General features: G+C 52.8%; 1 protein-coding gene across 5 annotated transcripts in view; it reads left to right on the top strand.

The window, feature by feature from the left end:
- nhsl2 (NHS-like 2) overlaps window positions 1–13,613 on the top strand; it is a 461,184-nt gene that overhangs the window by 405,372 nt on the left and 42,199 nt on the right. For all 5 annotated transcript variants that reach the window (XM_072505424.1, XM_072505423.1, XM_072505427.1 and 2 more), the window contains exon 3: window positions 12,524–12,657. In XM_072505424.1, the coding sequence (XP_072361525.1) occupies window positions 12,524–12,657 (134 nt within the window). The remainder of the gene's footprint in view (window positions 1–12,523; window positions 12,658–13,613) is intronic.

Here is a 13,613-nt window from a genome sequence, read left to right as displayed (position 1 = left end):
TGTTGATCAACCATTCGGTCCATCTCTCGTTGGAAGACCGAGACCCCGTTTGTGACGCCAAATGGGACCCTTAGGAAGTGGTATAATCGCCCGTCTGCCTCGAAGGCTGTGTACTTGCGGTCACTTGGGCGGATGAGGAGCTGATGGTAGGCGGACTTGAGGTCCACGGTGGAGAAGACCTTATATTGGGCAATCCGATTGACCATGTCGGATATGCGGGGGAGAGGGTACGCATCTAGTTGTGTGTACCCGTTGATGGTCTGGTTATAGTCTATGACCATTCTTTGCTTCTCCCCTGTCTTTACTACTACCACCCGTGCTCTCCAGGGACTGTTGCTGGCCTGGATTATGCCTTCCTTCAGTAGCTGCTGGACTTCGGACCGAATGAATGTCCGGTCCTGGGCGCTGTACCGTCTGCTCCTAGTGGCGACGGGTTTGCAATCCGGGGTGAGGTTTGCAAACAAGGATGGGGGCTCAACCTTGAGGGTTGCGAGGCCGCAGATAGTGAGTGGGGGTATTGGGCCGCCGAATTGAAAAGTTAAACTCTGCAGGTTGCACTGGAAGTCTAATCCCAGTAATGTGGGCGCACAGAGTTGGGGAAGGACGTAGAGCCTGTAGTTTTTAAATTCCCTCCCTTGCACCGTTAGGGTCACTATGCAGAAGCCTTTAATCTGTACGGAGTGGGATCCTGCAGCTAGGGAAATCTTTTGCGCACTGGGACGGATGGTCAAAAAACAGCGTCTTACCGTGTCGGGGTGGATGAAGCTTTCCGTGCTCCCGGAGTCGACCAGGCATGGTGTCTCGTGCCTGTTTATCAGCACCGTTGTTGTCGTCGTCTGGAGCGCCTGGGGTCGTGCTTGGTCCAGCGTCATTGAGGCCAGACGTGATCGTAGTGTTTGAGCGTCTTCCTCGAACCCCGTGGAGCCGTCGACACTGGGGTCCGTTGTTGCCGTCCAAGATGGAGGCGGGGGTGAACAAAATGGCCACCCCGATGCATCGCACATGGCTGGGGGGTCACAAGATGGCAGCGGGGGTGGACAAAATGGCCGTCCCCATGCGTCGCACAGGTCTGGGGGATCCCAAGATGGCGGCACCCCTCCTCCCCTCGTGGTGGCCGGGACCCAAAATGGCGGCGCCTGCGGGTCGCACATGGGGCGCTGGGGGGGTTGGGGAGTGTCAGAAACGCGCAGATCGCCTTGTTCTCCGGGGACAGCGGTAGTCGGGACCCAAACTGGTTGCGCCTGCGGGTCGTACATGGGAGGCTGGACAGCAGTGGCCGGGACCCAAACTGGTTGCGCCTGCGGGTCGTACATGGGGCGCTGGGGGGGTTGGGGAGCATTAGAAGCACGCAGGAATCCTTGTTCGCCGGGGACCGCGGCGACCTCCCGGGACCGGCACACAGCCGCGAAATGGCCCTTTTTCCCGCAGCTCTTACAAGTCGCTGCGCGGGCCGGGCAGCGCTGCCGGGGGTGTTTCGCCTGGCCGCAGAAATAGCAGCGGGCTCCCCCGGGACGACTTGGCGTCTGAACCGCGCAAGTCTGTGGGGGGGAGGGCGGGGGGGTTTGTCGCGACGGGGGTCCACGGAGCCCAAGGGGCTGCCGCGCGGTCGGGGCCGTAGGCGCGGGCGTTTCGCGCGGCCGTTTCGCGCGGCCACATCTAGTGAGGCTGCAAGGGCCCGTGACTCTGAGAGTCCTAGCGACTCTTTTTCTAAAAGTCTTTGGCGGATTTGGGAAGAGTTCATACCAGCCACAAAAGCATCGCGCATCAACATGTCCGTGTGTTCCATCGCGTTTACCGGCGGGCAGCTGCAGGCCCGTCCCAAAATTAGTAGCGCGGCGTAGAAATCATCTATCGATTCTCCGGGACTTTGCCGTCTCGTTGCGAGTTGGTAGCGTGCATAGATCTGGTTCACTGGGCGAACATAGATGCTCTTTAGTGCTGCGAACGCCGTCTGGTAATCCTCTGCGTCTTCGATGAGAGGGAAAATTTCCGGGCTTACCCTCGAGTGCAGGACCTGTAGTTTCTGGTCTTCTGTGACCCGGCCGGGGGCCGTTCTGAGGTAGGCCTCGAAACAAGTCTGCCAGTGTTTGAAAACTGCTGCTGAGTTCACTGCGATGGGGCTGATCCTCAGGCATTCCGGGATGATCCTGAGCTCCATAGTTCTTTTAAGCACGCTTAATAAATTGTAGCACACAAAGACTCACGAGAGACGAATAGAGATGAAGTCGATGAGGCTTTATTAAGCGTGACTTGTTCCCCGCAGTTCAGTAGCTGACTGGCCTGCGGGGGAGAACTCCAGGTTCTTATACTCCGCCTTCAGGGCGGAGCTAGAGGTCAACAGCCAACCAGGACCCGGGATCTGTCAGCCAATGACATCACGGCTTCACAGTCCCACATGACCCCTAATGCATACTACCACAGGGACGAAACCCATGCAAACACGGGGAGAATGTGCAAACTCCACACGGACAGTGACCCAGGGCTGGAATTGAACCCGGGACCTCGGCGCCGTGATGCTCTCTCTATCCTGCTGTTTGCTCTGTGCTCCTCCTCTCTCAGTTCTCTTGCTCCTGCTTTGATCCCTACCCATTGGCAGCCATTGGAAAATGTCTGTGACCCAACAGATATTGTCTGACATGGAAGCTGGAGCTACTTATCTGATCAAGCCTTCATTTGGCTGATGATGTCACATTTAAAAATGTCCTTGTTAACTTGGAGTGGGCATACCCCTCACCCAAAGAACAGGTTAACGTTGAGAGATAACAGGAGGACACTCGGGTCAGAGGGCATATCATTGCCTTCATTCTAACTGCTGGTTTCTGTCAGGTGAGGAGGTCAAAATTGGGATCATAGTATTTAGGCTCCTGTATGAAATATGACCACTTGGATGAGATGTCAAAGGACAATTGAGCCTTTGTGATCAGCAAGAGTTACACTACTTGGAAGTAAGGGGAGAAAGCTGTGTCACAAGCTCTGCGAGTCAATATCTGAAAGGGTGGCATCACACAAGACCGTTATTGCTTGTTCATTTATCTTCTTTCAAAAACTCAATTTCAGTTTGTCAGCATTGCATAATATTTTGCTTCCTCCTTCTGGATTTCTCTCTTTAAAACACTGAAGTACACTCAGCCTCTGAATCCACAAACACTAACAATTTTTTGCTCCCTGCTGTGAGTATGCACTCTGTCTGAGCTCGACGGTGCATGACCATTGCTTATCATTAAAGCAGTTTATTTGGTCATTCCCCCATTTGTGGGACCTTACTGTGCACAAATTGGTTGCTGCATTGCCTACATTACAATGGCACTTATTGTGGCAGCATCCAGGTATAACAGCTCCCAGGGAGGTCCCATACCAGCCTCCCCGAACAGGCGCCGGAATGTGGCGACCAGGGGCTTTTCACAGTAACTTCATTTGAAGGCTACTTGTGACAATAAGCGATTTTCATTCATTTTTCAAATGCATAGAAACAGGCAGCAGCATTTCAGGATCAATCACTTGGACAGGTCTGGTCTCCATATTATTGGAATGGGATTGAGGCACTGAAGAACCTTCAAAACAGATTTTAAAGGATGATGTCATAATATACATCAGTACATTATGGTGCAATCACACACACACTGATGGACATGCAGTCGGACCAACCAGCATACATAACGCCGCAGCCAATCACCAGTGAGAGCACAAGCACTCTAAAGACAGGGGACAGGAGAGTTCCCACTCATTCTAGCAGCAGGCAGCTCAGAGCACAGAGCTCACAGCCTGCATCACAGACATTCACCATGTGCTGAGTGCCTCACCATAGCTAGTGATAGGAAAGGGTCCACAGTTAAGCTGGTATTGCTTATACCCACGTTTACAGTATGTTAGCCTAGTTGAACAGTTAATAAAATAGCGTTACACCACTTCCAGCATTGTTAGCTTGTTTGTGAACCAGAACACCCAACACGACATGGTACAAGGAGTGGCCGCAATCTAGCACTTATGAGACCTACCTGCAACTTCCCAGCATTCCGGCATCCTACAGCATGGAGAACATCAACCCGCCGCCGCCGCTCCGCATCGCTGGCAATCTTGGGGTAAATTGGAAGATATTTAAACAGCGCTTCCAGCTATTCCTCGAGACCACGGAAACGGAGAATGCATCGGACACCAGGAAGATAGCCCTTCTTCTCTCCACGGCTGGGCAACATGCTATCCACATCTTTAACTCCCTGACATTTGCGGACGACGAGGACAAGACCAAGTACAAGACGGTGCTCTTCAAATTCGACACACACTTCAGTGTTGAAGTTAACGAAAGCTTCGAAAGGTACCTGTTCCAGCAGCGCTTGCAGGGTAAGGACGAGCCTTTCCAATCCTATTTAACACACCTCTGCAACCTCGCGCAATCCTGCGGCTACGGGCCCACCTCCGACTCCATGATACGCGACCAGATTATTTTTGGGGTCATGTCGGACACCCTGCGTCAGCAGCTCCTTAAAGTTAAGCAACTAACCCTAGCGACTGCCATCGAGACCTGTGTTCTGCATGAGAATGCCACCAGTCGATACTCCTACATACAGGCAGCTGAAATGGCGCGGCAAGGGCCCCATGAGGCGGAACGGGTCCAAACGATCGAACACCTCCCGGGCCGCAGTCTGGAGGAGGGCGGCCATTTTTCGCGCTTTCCGAGGCCTCCCGTGCTTTTACGCGCCAAACGAGGGGACGGTGACGTGGAGGAACGCAATGCGCAGGCCCGCACCATGCAAGACCGTACCGCGCATGCGCGGTGGCGCAACGAACGCACTGACGTCACGACGTGCGGCAACTGTGGCTCTGCCCACTTAAAGCGGCAATGCCCTGCAAAATCGTGACAGTGCCTACGCTGTGGCAGGCTTGGCCACTGTGCTGCCTGCTGTCGAGCAGCCCAGCCTGCCAACTCGCAACGATTTAACCAGCCTCGCAGGAATGTTCGGGCAATCCAACCCACCTTCACCGAGTCCGATCCTGACTTCATGCAGACCAGTGACACCGAGGACAGGGAGCCTTTTCGAGTCACTGTCATAACCAAGAACAGGCTGTCCCCGAATCGAAAGCACCAGTCACTGTTGGTACACAGCATTGATCCGGACGACGAGTGGTGTGCCACCCTGACGGTCAACCGATCCCAGATCAGATTCCGTCTGGACACTGGTGCTTCCGCCAAACTCCTCGCATGGTCAGCATTTCAAACCCTGGGCGTCAAACCAACAATTCTTCCATCCAATTGCCTACTGGTCGACTATAATGGTAACGTCATCCCCGCCACCGGATCATGCCAACTCGAGGTGACGCACAACTTGCGAAAAGTCACCCTACCCTTCGAGATCGTGGGCTCCTCAAAGGACTCCCTGCTAGGCGCACAGGCATGCAAGCTCCTCAACCTCGTGCAGCACGTACATTCCCTCTCTCCAGAGGACACGTCTGACTTCCAAGATGCGGACTTCAGGGCGCAGCTAAGTGCCATCATCACTCAACACCGAGATGCCTTCGAAGGCATGGGCACACTTCCCTACACATACAAAATCCTGCTCAAACAGGACGCCACGCCTGTGGTTCATGCACCTCGCAGAGTCCCAGCACCCCTCAAGGACCGCCTCAAGCAGCAGCTGCAGGACCTCCAGGACCAAGGAGTGCTTTCCAGAGTGACGGAACCAACCGACTGGGTCAGTTCCATGGTGTGGTTCAAGAAGCCTTCCGGCGAGCTCCGGATCTGTATCGACCCGAAGGATTTAAATCGTAACATCATGCGGGACCATTACCCTATCCCCAAGCGTGAGGAGATCAGTGCGAGATGGCTCGAGCCAACATATTCACCAAGCTGGATGCATCAAAGGGCTTCTGGCAGATTCAATTGGACAAGTCCAGCAGAAAGCTGTGTACTTTCAACACCCCATTTGGCAGGTACTGCTACAATAGAATGCCATTTGGAATCATATCAGCATCTGAAGTGTTCCACCGCATCATGGAGCAGATGATGGTTGTGCTCTTGATCATTTCTTATGGGGAAAACAAAAATGCTCAGTGGTAGCACGCTCTGTTTTTTGTTGTTGATGGTGCGAGATTAGTATGAGGTTCTAGCATCACTGTGGTTCTGGAACGCTGGGCCCCTGCCGAAAAGGACTCCCTGCCTAAAGGGACCCCCCCCACCCCCCACCAACTGTAACACTTACCTTGAAGCTACAAGTGTCCATTCCTCGAAGGACAACAGATTTGAGTCTGGTTCCTACAGATCCATTAGCTGCTAGCCATTCGTAGCTTTCTAGCAGTGCTCTGTGATTGATAGCTTCTTTTTAAAAAAAATATGATTATTAAGAATTTTTTAACAAAATTTTCAACCATACAAACAAACCCCCCCCCCTCTCCCGTAACTAAAAGAAAATAAAGCTTGCATAGCAAGACATAAACATGGCAAGTCAATATGATACAGAACTTTGTACATTGGATTCCTCACGCACATATCAGGGGCGAAATTCTCCGGAAACGGCGCGATGTCCGCCGACTGGCGCCCAAAACGGCGCAAATCAGTCGGGCATCGCGCCGCCCCAAAGGTGCGGAATGCTCCGCATCTTTGGGAGCCGAGCCCCAACCTTAAGGGGCTAGGTCGGCGCCGGACGAATTTCCGCCCTGCCAGCTGGTGGGAAAGGCCTTTGGTGCCCCGCCAGCTGGCGCGGAAATGACATCTCCGGGCGGCGCATGCGCGGGAGCGTTAGCGGCCGCTGATGGCATTCCCGCGCATGCGCATTGGAGGGAGTCTCTTCTGCCTCCGCCATGGTGGAGACCGTGGCGAAGGCGGAAGGGAAAGAGTGCCCCAATGGCACAGGCCCGCCCGCGGATCGGTGGGCCCCGATCGCGGGCCAGGCCACCGTGGGGGCACCCCCCGGGGCCAGATCGCCCTGCGCCCCACCCCCCCAGGACCCCGGAGCCCGCCCCCGCCGCCTTGTCCCGCCTGTAAGGTAGGTGGTTTAATCCACGCCGGCGGGACAGGCATTTTAGCGGGCAGGGAGTCGGAGAATCTCGCCCCAGTTTTCCGGATCATTTATGTATTTTCTGGCTCAGATGCCCCCCAGAAAACCCCCCCTTCCCTGTCCCTCCCTCTTCCCCCCCCCACCCAAGAAATATATCCCCCCCTCCCCCCCCACTGGGTTGCTGCTGCTGCTGACCGAACTTCATCTAACGCTCCGCGAGATAGTCTAGGAACGGTTGCCACCGCCTGTAGAACCCCTGCGCAGACCCTCTCAAGGCAAACTTTATAACCTGACCTGATCCCCCCATAATACTTCCGTAAGTCAGCTGACTCCTGCTGACCCCGGCTTCCCCCGCCTTCCCGTTGACCCTTCTGTGTGGAAATCCCTTCTCCTCCTTGCGCTCCTCCCTAACGCGGGAAAAAGCCCGCGCTTTCCTGAGCCAGCCCCGCCCCCTGTGGCGCAGCTCCTGTTGCGGCCTTATCCTAATTCCCCCATCCCCGAGTCTCACCTCCCTCCAGCACCGACGCCCACATTCCTCACAGTCCCCCCATCAAGAACTCTTCCCCCATCCCCATCCATCGTCCCACCCGTGAAACATTGTTTACCCATATTTACAACCCTGTATGCAGTCAACATCTCCCCCACATCCACAGTCCCTCAGTTCGAGTCCAATTTTTCCGTTTGGATAAAGGTCCAAGCCTCTTCTGGCGTCTCAAAATAGTGGTGTCGGTCCTGATAAGTGACCCACAGTCGCGCTGGCTGCAGCATTCCGAACCTCACCCTTTTTTTATGCAGCACCGCCTTGGCCCGGTTGAAGCCAGCTCTCCTCTTTGCCACCTCCGCGATCCAGTCCTGGTAGACTCGGATCACCGCATTCTCCCATCTGCTGCTCCGCTCCTTCTTGGCCCATCTCAGGACACTCTCTCTGTCCGCGAAGCGATGGAACCTTGCCACTATCGCCCTTGGCGGCTCGCCAGCCTTGGGTCTCCTCGCCAGGACTCGGTGAGCCCCTTCTAGCTCCAGGGGGCTCGGAGAGACCTCCGCACCCATCAGCGAATGGAGCATCGTGCTCACATACGCCCCGGCATCAGCCCCCACCACTCCTTCGGGGAGGCCCAGAATCCGGAGATTCTTCCTCCTCGACCTGTTCTCCAGGACCTCGAGTCTCTCGGCCCACCTCTTGTGCAGCGCCTCATGCGCCTCCATCTTCACCACCAGGCCCAAGATCTCGTCCTCGTTCTCGTTAGTTTTGTCCTTCACCTCTCGGAGCTCTACCGCCTGGGCCTTCTGGGTCTACCTCAGCCCCTCGATCGCCAACAGCATTGGCGCCAGCTCCTCCTTTTTAAGCTCCTCCACGCAGCGCCTGAGAAACTCCTGCTGGTCCGGCCCCCATGCTGCTCGATCTCCGACCTCCGCCATCTTGATTTTTCCCCTTCATTTCTGCCGCTGCTCCAAAGCCTCTTTTTCCGTCGCTCCACTGCTAATCCCCTCCATTCGATGGAAGGGGGACCTTACTTCACCTTCCCACACGGGATTTCGTCAAAATATTTCCGTTGGGGCTCGTCCGGAGAGCCCAAAAGTCCGTTATAGCGGGAGCTGTCAAAATGTGTGGCTTAGCTCCGCATCGCCGCAGCTGGAAGTCGATTGATAGCTTCTACAAACAATTTGCAGCTTCCTTACATTCATCAAAGAGAAGTAAATGCAATGAAATCACACACTTGAATTATTAGAAAGCACTTAATGCTTGGCGTGCACTTACCTCTCTTTGATGTGGTCAATGTTTACAAACATTGGGATTTCACCACTTAGGCCACTGAACCATGAAGGGAGAAGAATTAATCAGTGCAGCAGATAGTTTGTAGAAGCTGTTAATCACAGACCACTACTTGAAAGTTATGAATAGAACCGGTGGAAGCCAGGGGCAGGCCACAACTGCTATTCTTCCAGGAAGCTACAAGGTAAGTGTTACAGCTATAATTCTTCTCATCACCCTAGACCACTCTCTAACTTCCAGACAGGTGTCTCTTTCTGGGTGGGTGGGGTCTGTGCAGAGGGAAGGGTCTGTGGCAGGGGGGAAGTTCTCTTTAGGCAGGGGGTTCCTGTGTGGGATTCCCCTAATACAGGAGTCCCTGTGGGGGTGTCCCTATTATGATGGTCCCTGTGAGGAATCCCCCTATTATATGGATCCCTGCAGGGGCTCTCCTATTACGGGAGTCTGTGTGGGGTCCCACTATGACAGGGGTCCCTGTGGGTGGTCTCCTTATTAGAGGGGTCCCTTGGGGATCTCTCTATTACCCCCAGGGGTCCGAGGGAGGGGGGGGGGGGGGTGCGGGTCTCCCCTGTACTGGGGTGTGGGGGCTGCTATGCAGTGTCAGAGGGGGGGTGGGGGTTCAGGGCCAATTTGCAGTGGGGTGGCCAGCCATGAACCCTCGCTATTTGTCTGCCTGCTCAAGATGGCGGTCCAGTAACTGGATTCCCTGGGAATCCCTCGCATTCCATGCCATGCATAAATTTGCATGACATGGAACACTGAATTGCCTACCAGATTGCGCTCCCAAGGGAATTGTAAACCAGTTGCAATTCAGCTCCGGCAGAACATAGTGCTAGATTCTCCGATTTCAAGGCAATGTCTGGAGGGTGTGTCTGGTTCCTCTGACTGGTGAGGGGCTAGCAGCCACGCCACGTAAAACGCATGGCCATCCCGATATAAATGCCTGGAGAATTGCTGTGTTCGTGCCGCGCACAGCGACAACCTGCAGCCGTTGCGCTGTACAACATGGTGCCGGCCACGCACGCACCTGACCTGCCAGATATTGACCCCCAGGACACCCCCTCACCACCCCCGGGCCACCCTCCACCAGTCCCCCCAGCCCTCACCGAAGCCCCCCCCCCCCGCCCCCCCCCGGCCACCAGCACGGCTGGACACAGTTTGCAGCCGCCACGCCGGATTCACAAAAACTGAGAGCACACGTTCCCCGCGCGGTCGGGAACTCGGTCCATCGGGGGCGGAGCATGGGGGGAGGGCCTTCAGGTAACATCCTGAGGCCGTCCTAATGGCGTGCGGCGTACTGCTCGATGATGCTGTTTTGGATGGGGTTGAGCATCCAAAAACAGACCCCGCCCCCGATTCGCTCGTAAACAGGGATTCTCCGCCCGATCGCCGAGTTTGATATCTGTGTCGGGCAATGGGGAATCCCGCCCATAATCTCCCAAATGGAGAATCCCGCCCGCTTTATAAATATAAGGGGCTGGATTTTCTGCCCCGCAGCGGCGCCACATTTCTGCTTTACTCCGCCGGCGGGAGCTCCGTTACGCCGGCTGGTCAATGGGATTTCCCATTGTGGGACAGCCCCACGCCGTCGGGAAACCCCCGGGCTGCCAGCAAAACAGAGCATCCCACTGGCAGAGAATCCAGCCTGAGTTGTTGAAGTTTGTGAAGTAGGTTTGAGCAGCTCAAGGCTTGCAGAGTATTTAATTTTATTCCTGCCTGAAGTGCTTAGGATTGCATATATTCCTGGAGGATTCATTATATGCCCGCCTGCATTTAATTGTCCCACCACATGCTCCATCTAATGGTCACGCAACAGTCATGGTGCCTGTCTTTGTCAATTGGAAAGTCGATTAGATGACATGACTGTCAATCAAAGCGACCTTTATTCCAATCTTCAATGCAAGTATTCAAACAAATTCAGAAGAAAGTTTTTTTAATCTACCCTCTGGTCTTTTTCTGTTTGCAGTCGCATCATAGAGATTGACCCTCAGTCCCTGCAGACTCCAGGACAATTCTGGAGGTTTGGCAATGTTAACGTGTCATAGACTGATAGATTGTTTAAAAGTATCACCAGCTGAAGCTTTGTCTTGCGTGTATCTGAACTTTTTACTTTTGACGTTCCATTTCCTTTTATTGTTTTCCTCATTCCTTGGTAAGTGTGGAAATGAAATGAAATGAAAATGAAAATTGCTTATTGTCACAAGTCGGCTTCAATGAAGTTACTGTGAAAAGCCCCTAGTCGCCACATTCCGGCGCCTGTTCGGGGAGGCTGGTACGGGATGCTAATGAAAAAGAGAATCAGGCGAGTGTAAAATGGGCGTCCAATCATCTATCGGCCTTTGAATGCTGGACTTCAACCCCAAGACCTTTCTTGACATTATCCTTCAAACAGAAATAATTAAAAATAGAGCCTCTCATGTTTTTTGGACACTGCAAAGTGTGTCACAGTGAATGAAGTACTTTTTGGATTGTAATATTTTTCTAATGTAGGAAAATGTGGAAGCCAGTGTTTGCACAGCAAGGTTTCATAAACAACGAGCCAAGCGACCATAATCTGTTAATCTTTATGACAAGGAACACCTAACTAACAGCTCTGGAAGCAGTAGCACCAGGTTTATAAGGGGGCTGTCTACCTCTGATCTTCCCTGGCACTATTACAGGAAAAGTATGTGGAGAAATCTGCAACATTCATTTGCCAGCAATTTTAATTCCTGCACTCTTTTCAGGCACAATTAGTGCACCCACCTGGAAAGTATTATATGTGAAATTTCAGGATTGGTGCAATTTATTAGCAAAGTTGTGGAGTGGGGGTGAGAGGAAGGACGAACACAAAACGTTCCTCTTTTTCTGATGCTATTTGAGGCCTGGCAAAATCCACCCTTCCAATTATTTCAGGAACAGACACTAAATAAACACCACTAACTGGGACACTCAAAAGCCAACAGCTCATTTTCTGTCTTGTCAATTCCTCCCACCATCGACACTTTTGACTGACCCGAAGCTAAACTGGATCAGCCATCCCAACACCTGGCCACAAGAGCAGGGATTAGGTACCCTATAAAACGAACATGCCTCACCTCCACAACTCTCCAAGTCAGTGTTCAGGAATACGGTGGAAAATAGTACTCACCTGGAGGCTGCAGTTGTAACAATACTCAAAGGTGGGAGATGTTAATGACGCCCCCCTTTCTCTTCAGATGATGATTCATTTAGTGGTGATCTGTGGCAGCTAATTTGTGATTCCGACCACTGAAATTCACAAAATCAACCCCTGTGGAGTTTGGTGTGACTTTTCCCATTGGTTCTCAAGTTGTTTTAAAAGTGAAAGAAACATTGTTTTAACCATTTAACAAAGGGACTTTGTTGCAAACAGTTTATTACAGAAGGTGAAATGATTTTGAACGATGGGTGTACATACAGGATATCTGCAAATGGGGAGTGGCTGGGCTGAGCGAGAGTGCTGGAGGGTACATAAAGTTTTGTTTGCTCGAGTTGTGAGCTATTGTCTCTCTTAACTCCATCATTGCTAAGCAACCAACCTTCATCGATGTGCCACTTGCATTGTCATTCAGATAACTAGCAACCTTTAGACAGTCAGGAATGAAATCATTATTGTTCCATCAGAGCCTGGGATTCAGAAAGCCTGACGCTTAAACTCTGAACTGTTTGGAACCTCACATAACAGCAATCCTTTCCAGCCCATTCCTATCCCAGTCCCTCCCCGATACACTCTGACATGTCAAATTGTGCCTCTTTCTTTCAGAAGAGTTTGGTGAGCCAGCAATACAGAACGAAGTGGCCGCAAATACCTTTGGACACAAACCATATCTCAACAGAGAGGTTGTTCCTGACAGCTGTCCCAGAAAAGGAGAGAAGCGGATGGAATTTGTATTAATGGTAAGAAGTCTTGATTGCACTATGTGGTGTGTTAGTGAGAGTGTAAAATACATCACTGGGGAGGGAGGGGGGGGGGGCACGGTAGCACAGTGGTTAGCACAGTTGCTTCACAGCTCCAGGGTCCCAGTTTTGATTCCCAGCTTGGGTGACTGTGCGGAGTCTGCACGTTCTCCCCGTGTCTGCGTGGGTTTCCTCCAGGTGCTCTGGTTTCCTCACACAGTTCAAAGACGTGCACGTTAGGTGGATTGGCTATGATAAATTGCCCTTAGTGTCCAAAAAGGTTGGCTTGGGTGGGGTTACTGGGTTACAGGGATATGGTGGAGGAGTGGGCCTAGGGAGGGTGCTCTTTCCAAGGGCCGGTGCAGACTCGATGGGCCGAATGGCCTCCTTCAGCACCGTACATTCTATGATTCTATGATCACTTCTGACTGAGGAGGCTATACAAGAAAACACAAAACTGGAAGAATTTTAGAGTAATACTTCGAGTAATACTGGCCGGAATTCTCTGGCCGCTGGGATCCACATTTCCCGCTGACAGCGCAGCCCCGGCAGTGGGTTTCGCGATGGTGTAGGGTGGATTCCATGGGAAATCCCATTGACAAGCGGTGGGCGGACAGAATCCCACTGCCAGTGAACAGCGTATGGCTGAGAAATACATGGCTGGGGACTGGAGAATCCATCCCTGTGTGTGCGTGTGTGTCTGTGTGTGTGTGTCTGTGTGTATGTGTGTCTGTATATCTGTGCCTGTGTGTGGGTGTGGGTGTGGGTGTGTCTGTGTGTGTGTGTGCCTGTGTGTGTGTCTGCGTGTGTGTGTCTGCCTGTGTGTGTCTGTGTATGTGTGCCTATGTGTGTGTCTGTGTATGTGTGCCTGTGTGTGTGTCTGTGTGTGTGTCTGTGTGTCTGCGTGTGTATACCTGTGTGTTTGTTTCTGTGTGTGTATATCTTTTTTTTATGAT

Source organism: Scyliorhinus torazame, chromosome 5 (assembly GCF_047496885.1).
Source record: "Scyliorhinus torazame isolate Kashiwa2021f chromosome 5, sScyTor2.1, whole genome shotgun sequence".
In the NCBI taxonomy this organism is placed as follows: Eukaryota; Metazoa; Chordata; class Chondrichthyes; order Carcharhiniformes; family Scyliorhinidae; genus Scyliorhinus; species Scyliorhinus torazame.
The sequence above is the reverse complement of the archived record's forward strand: the minus strand, read 5'-3'. Positions and strand labels throughout refer to the sequence as shown.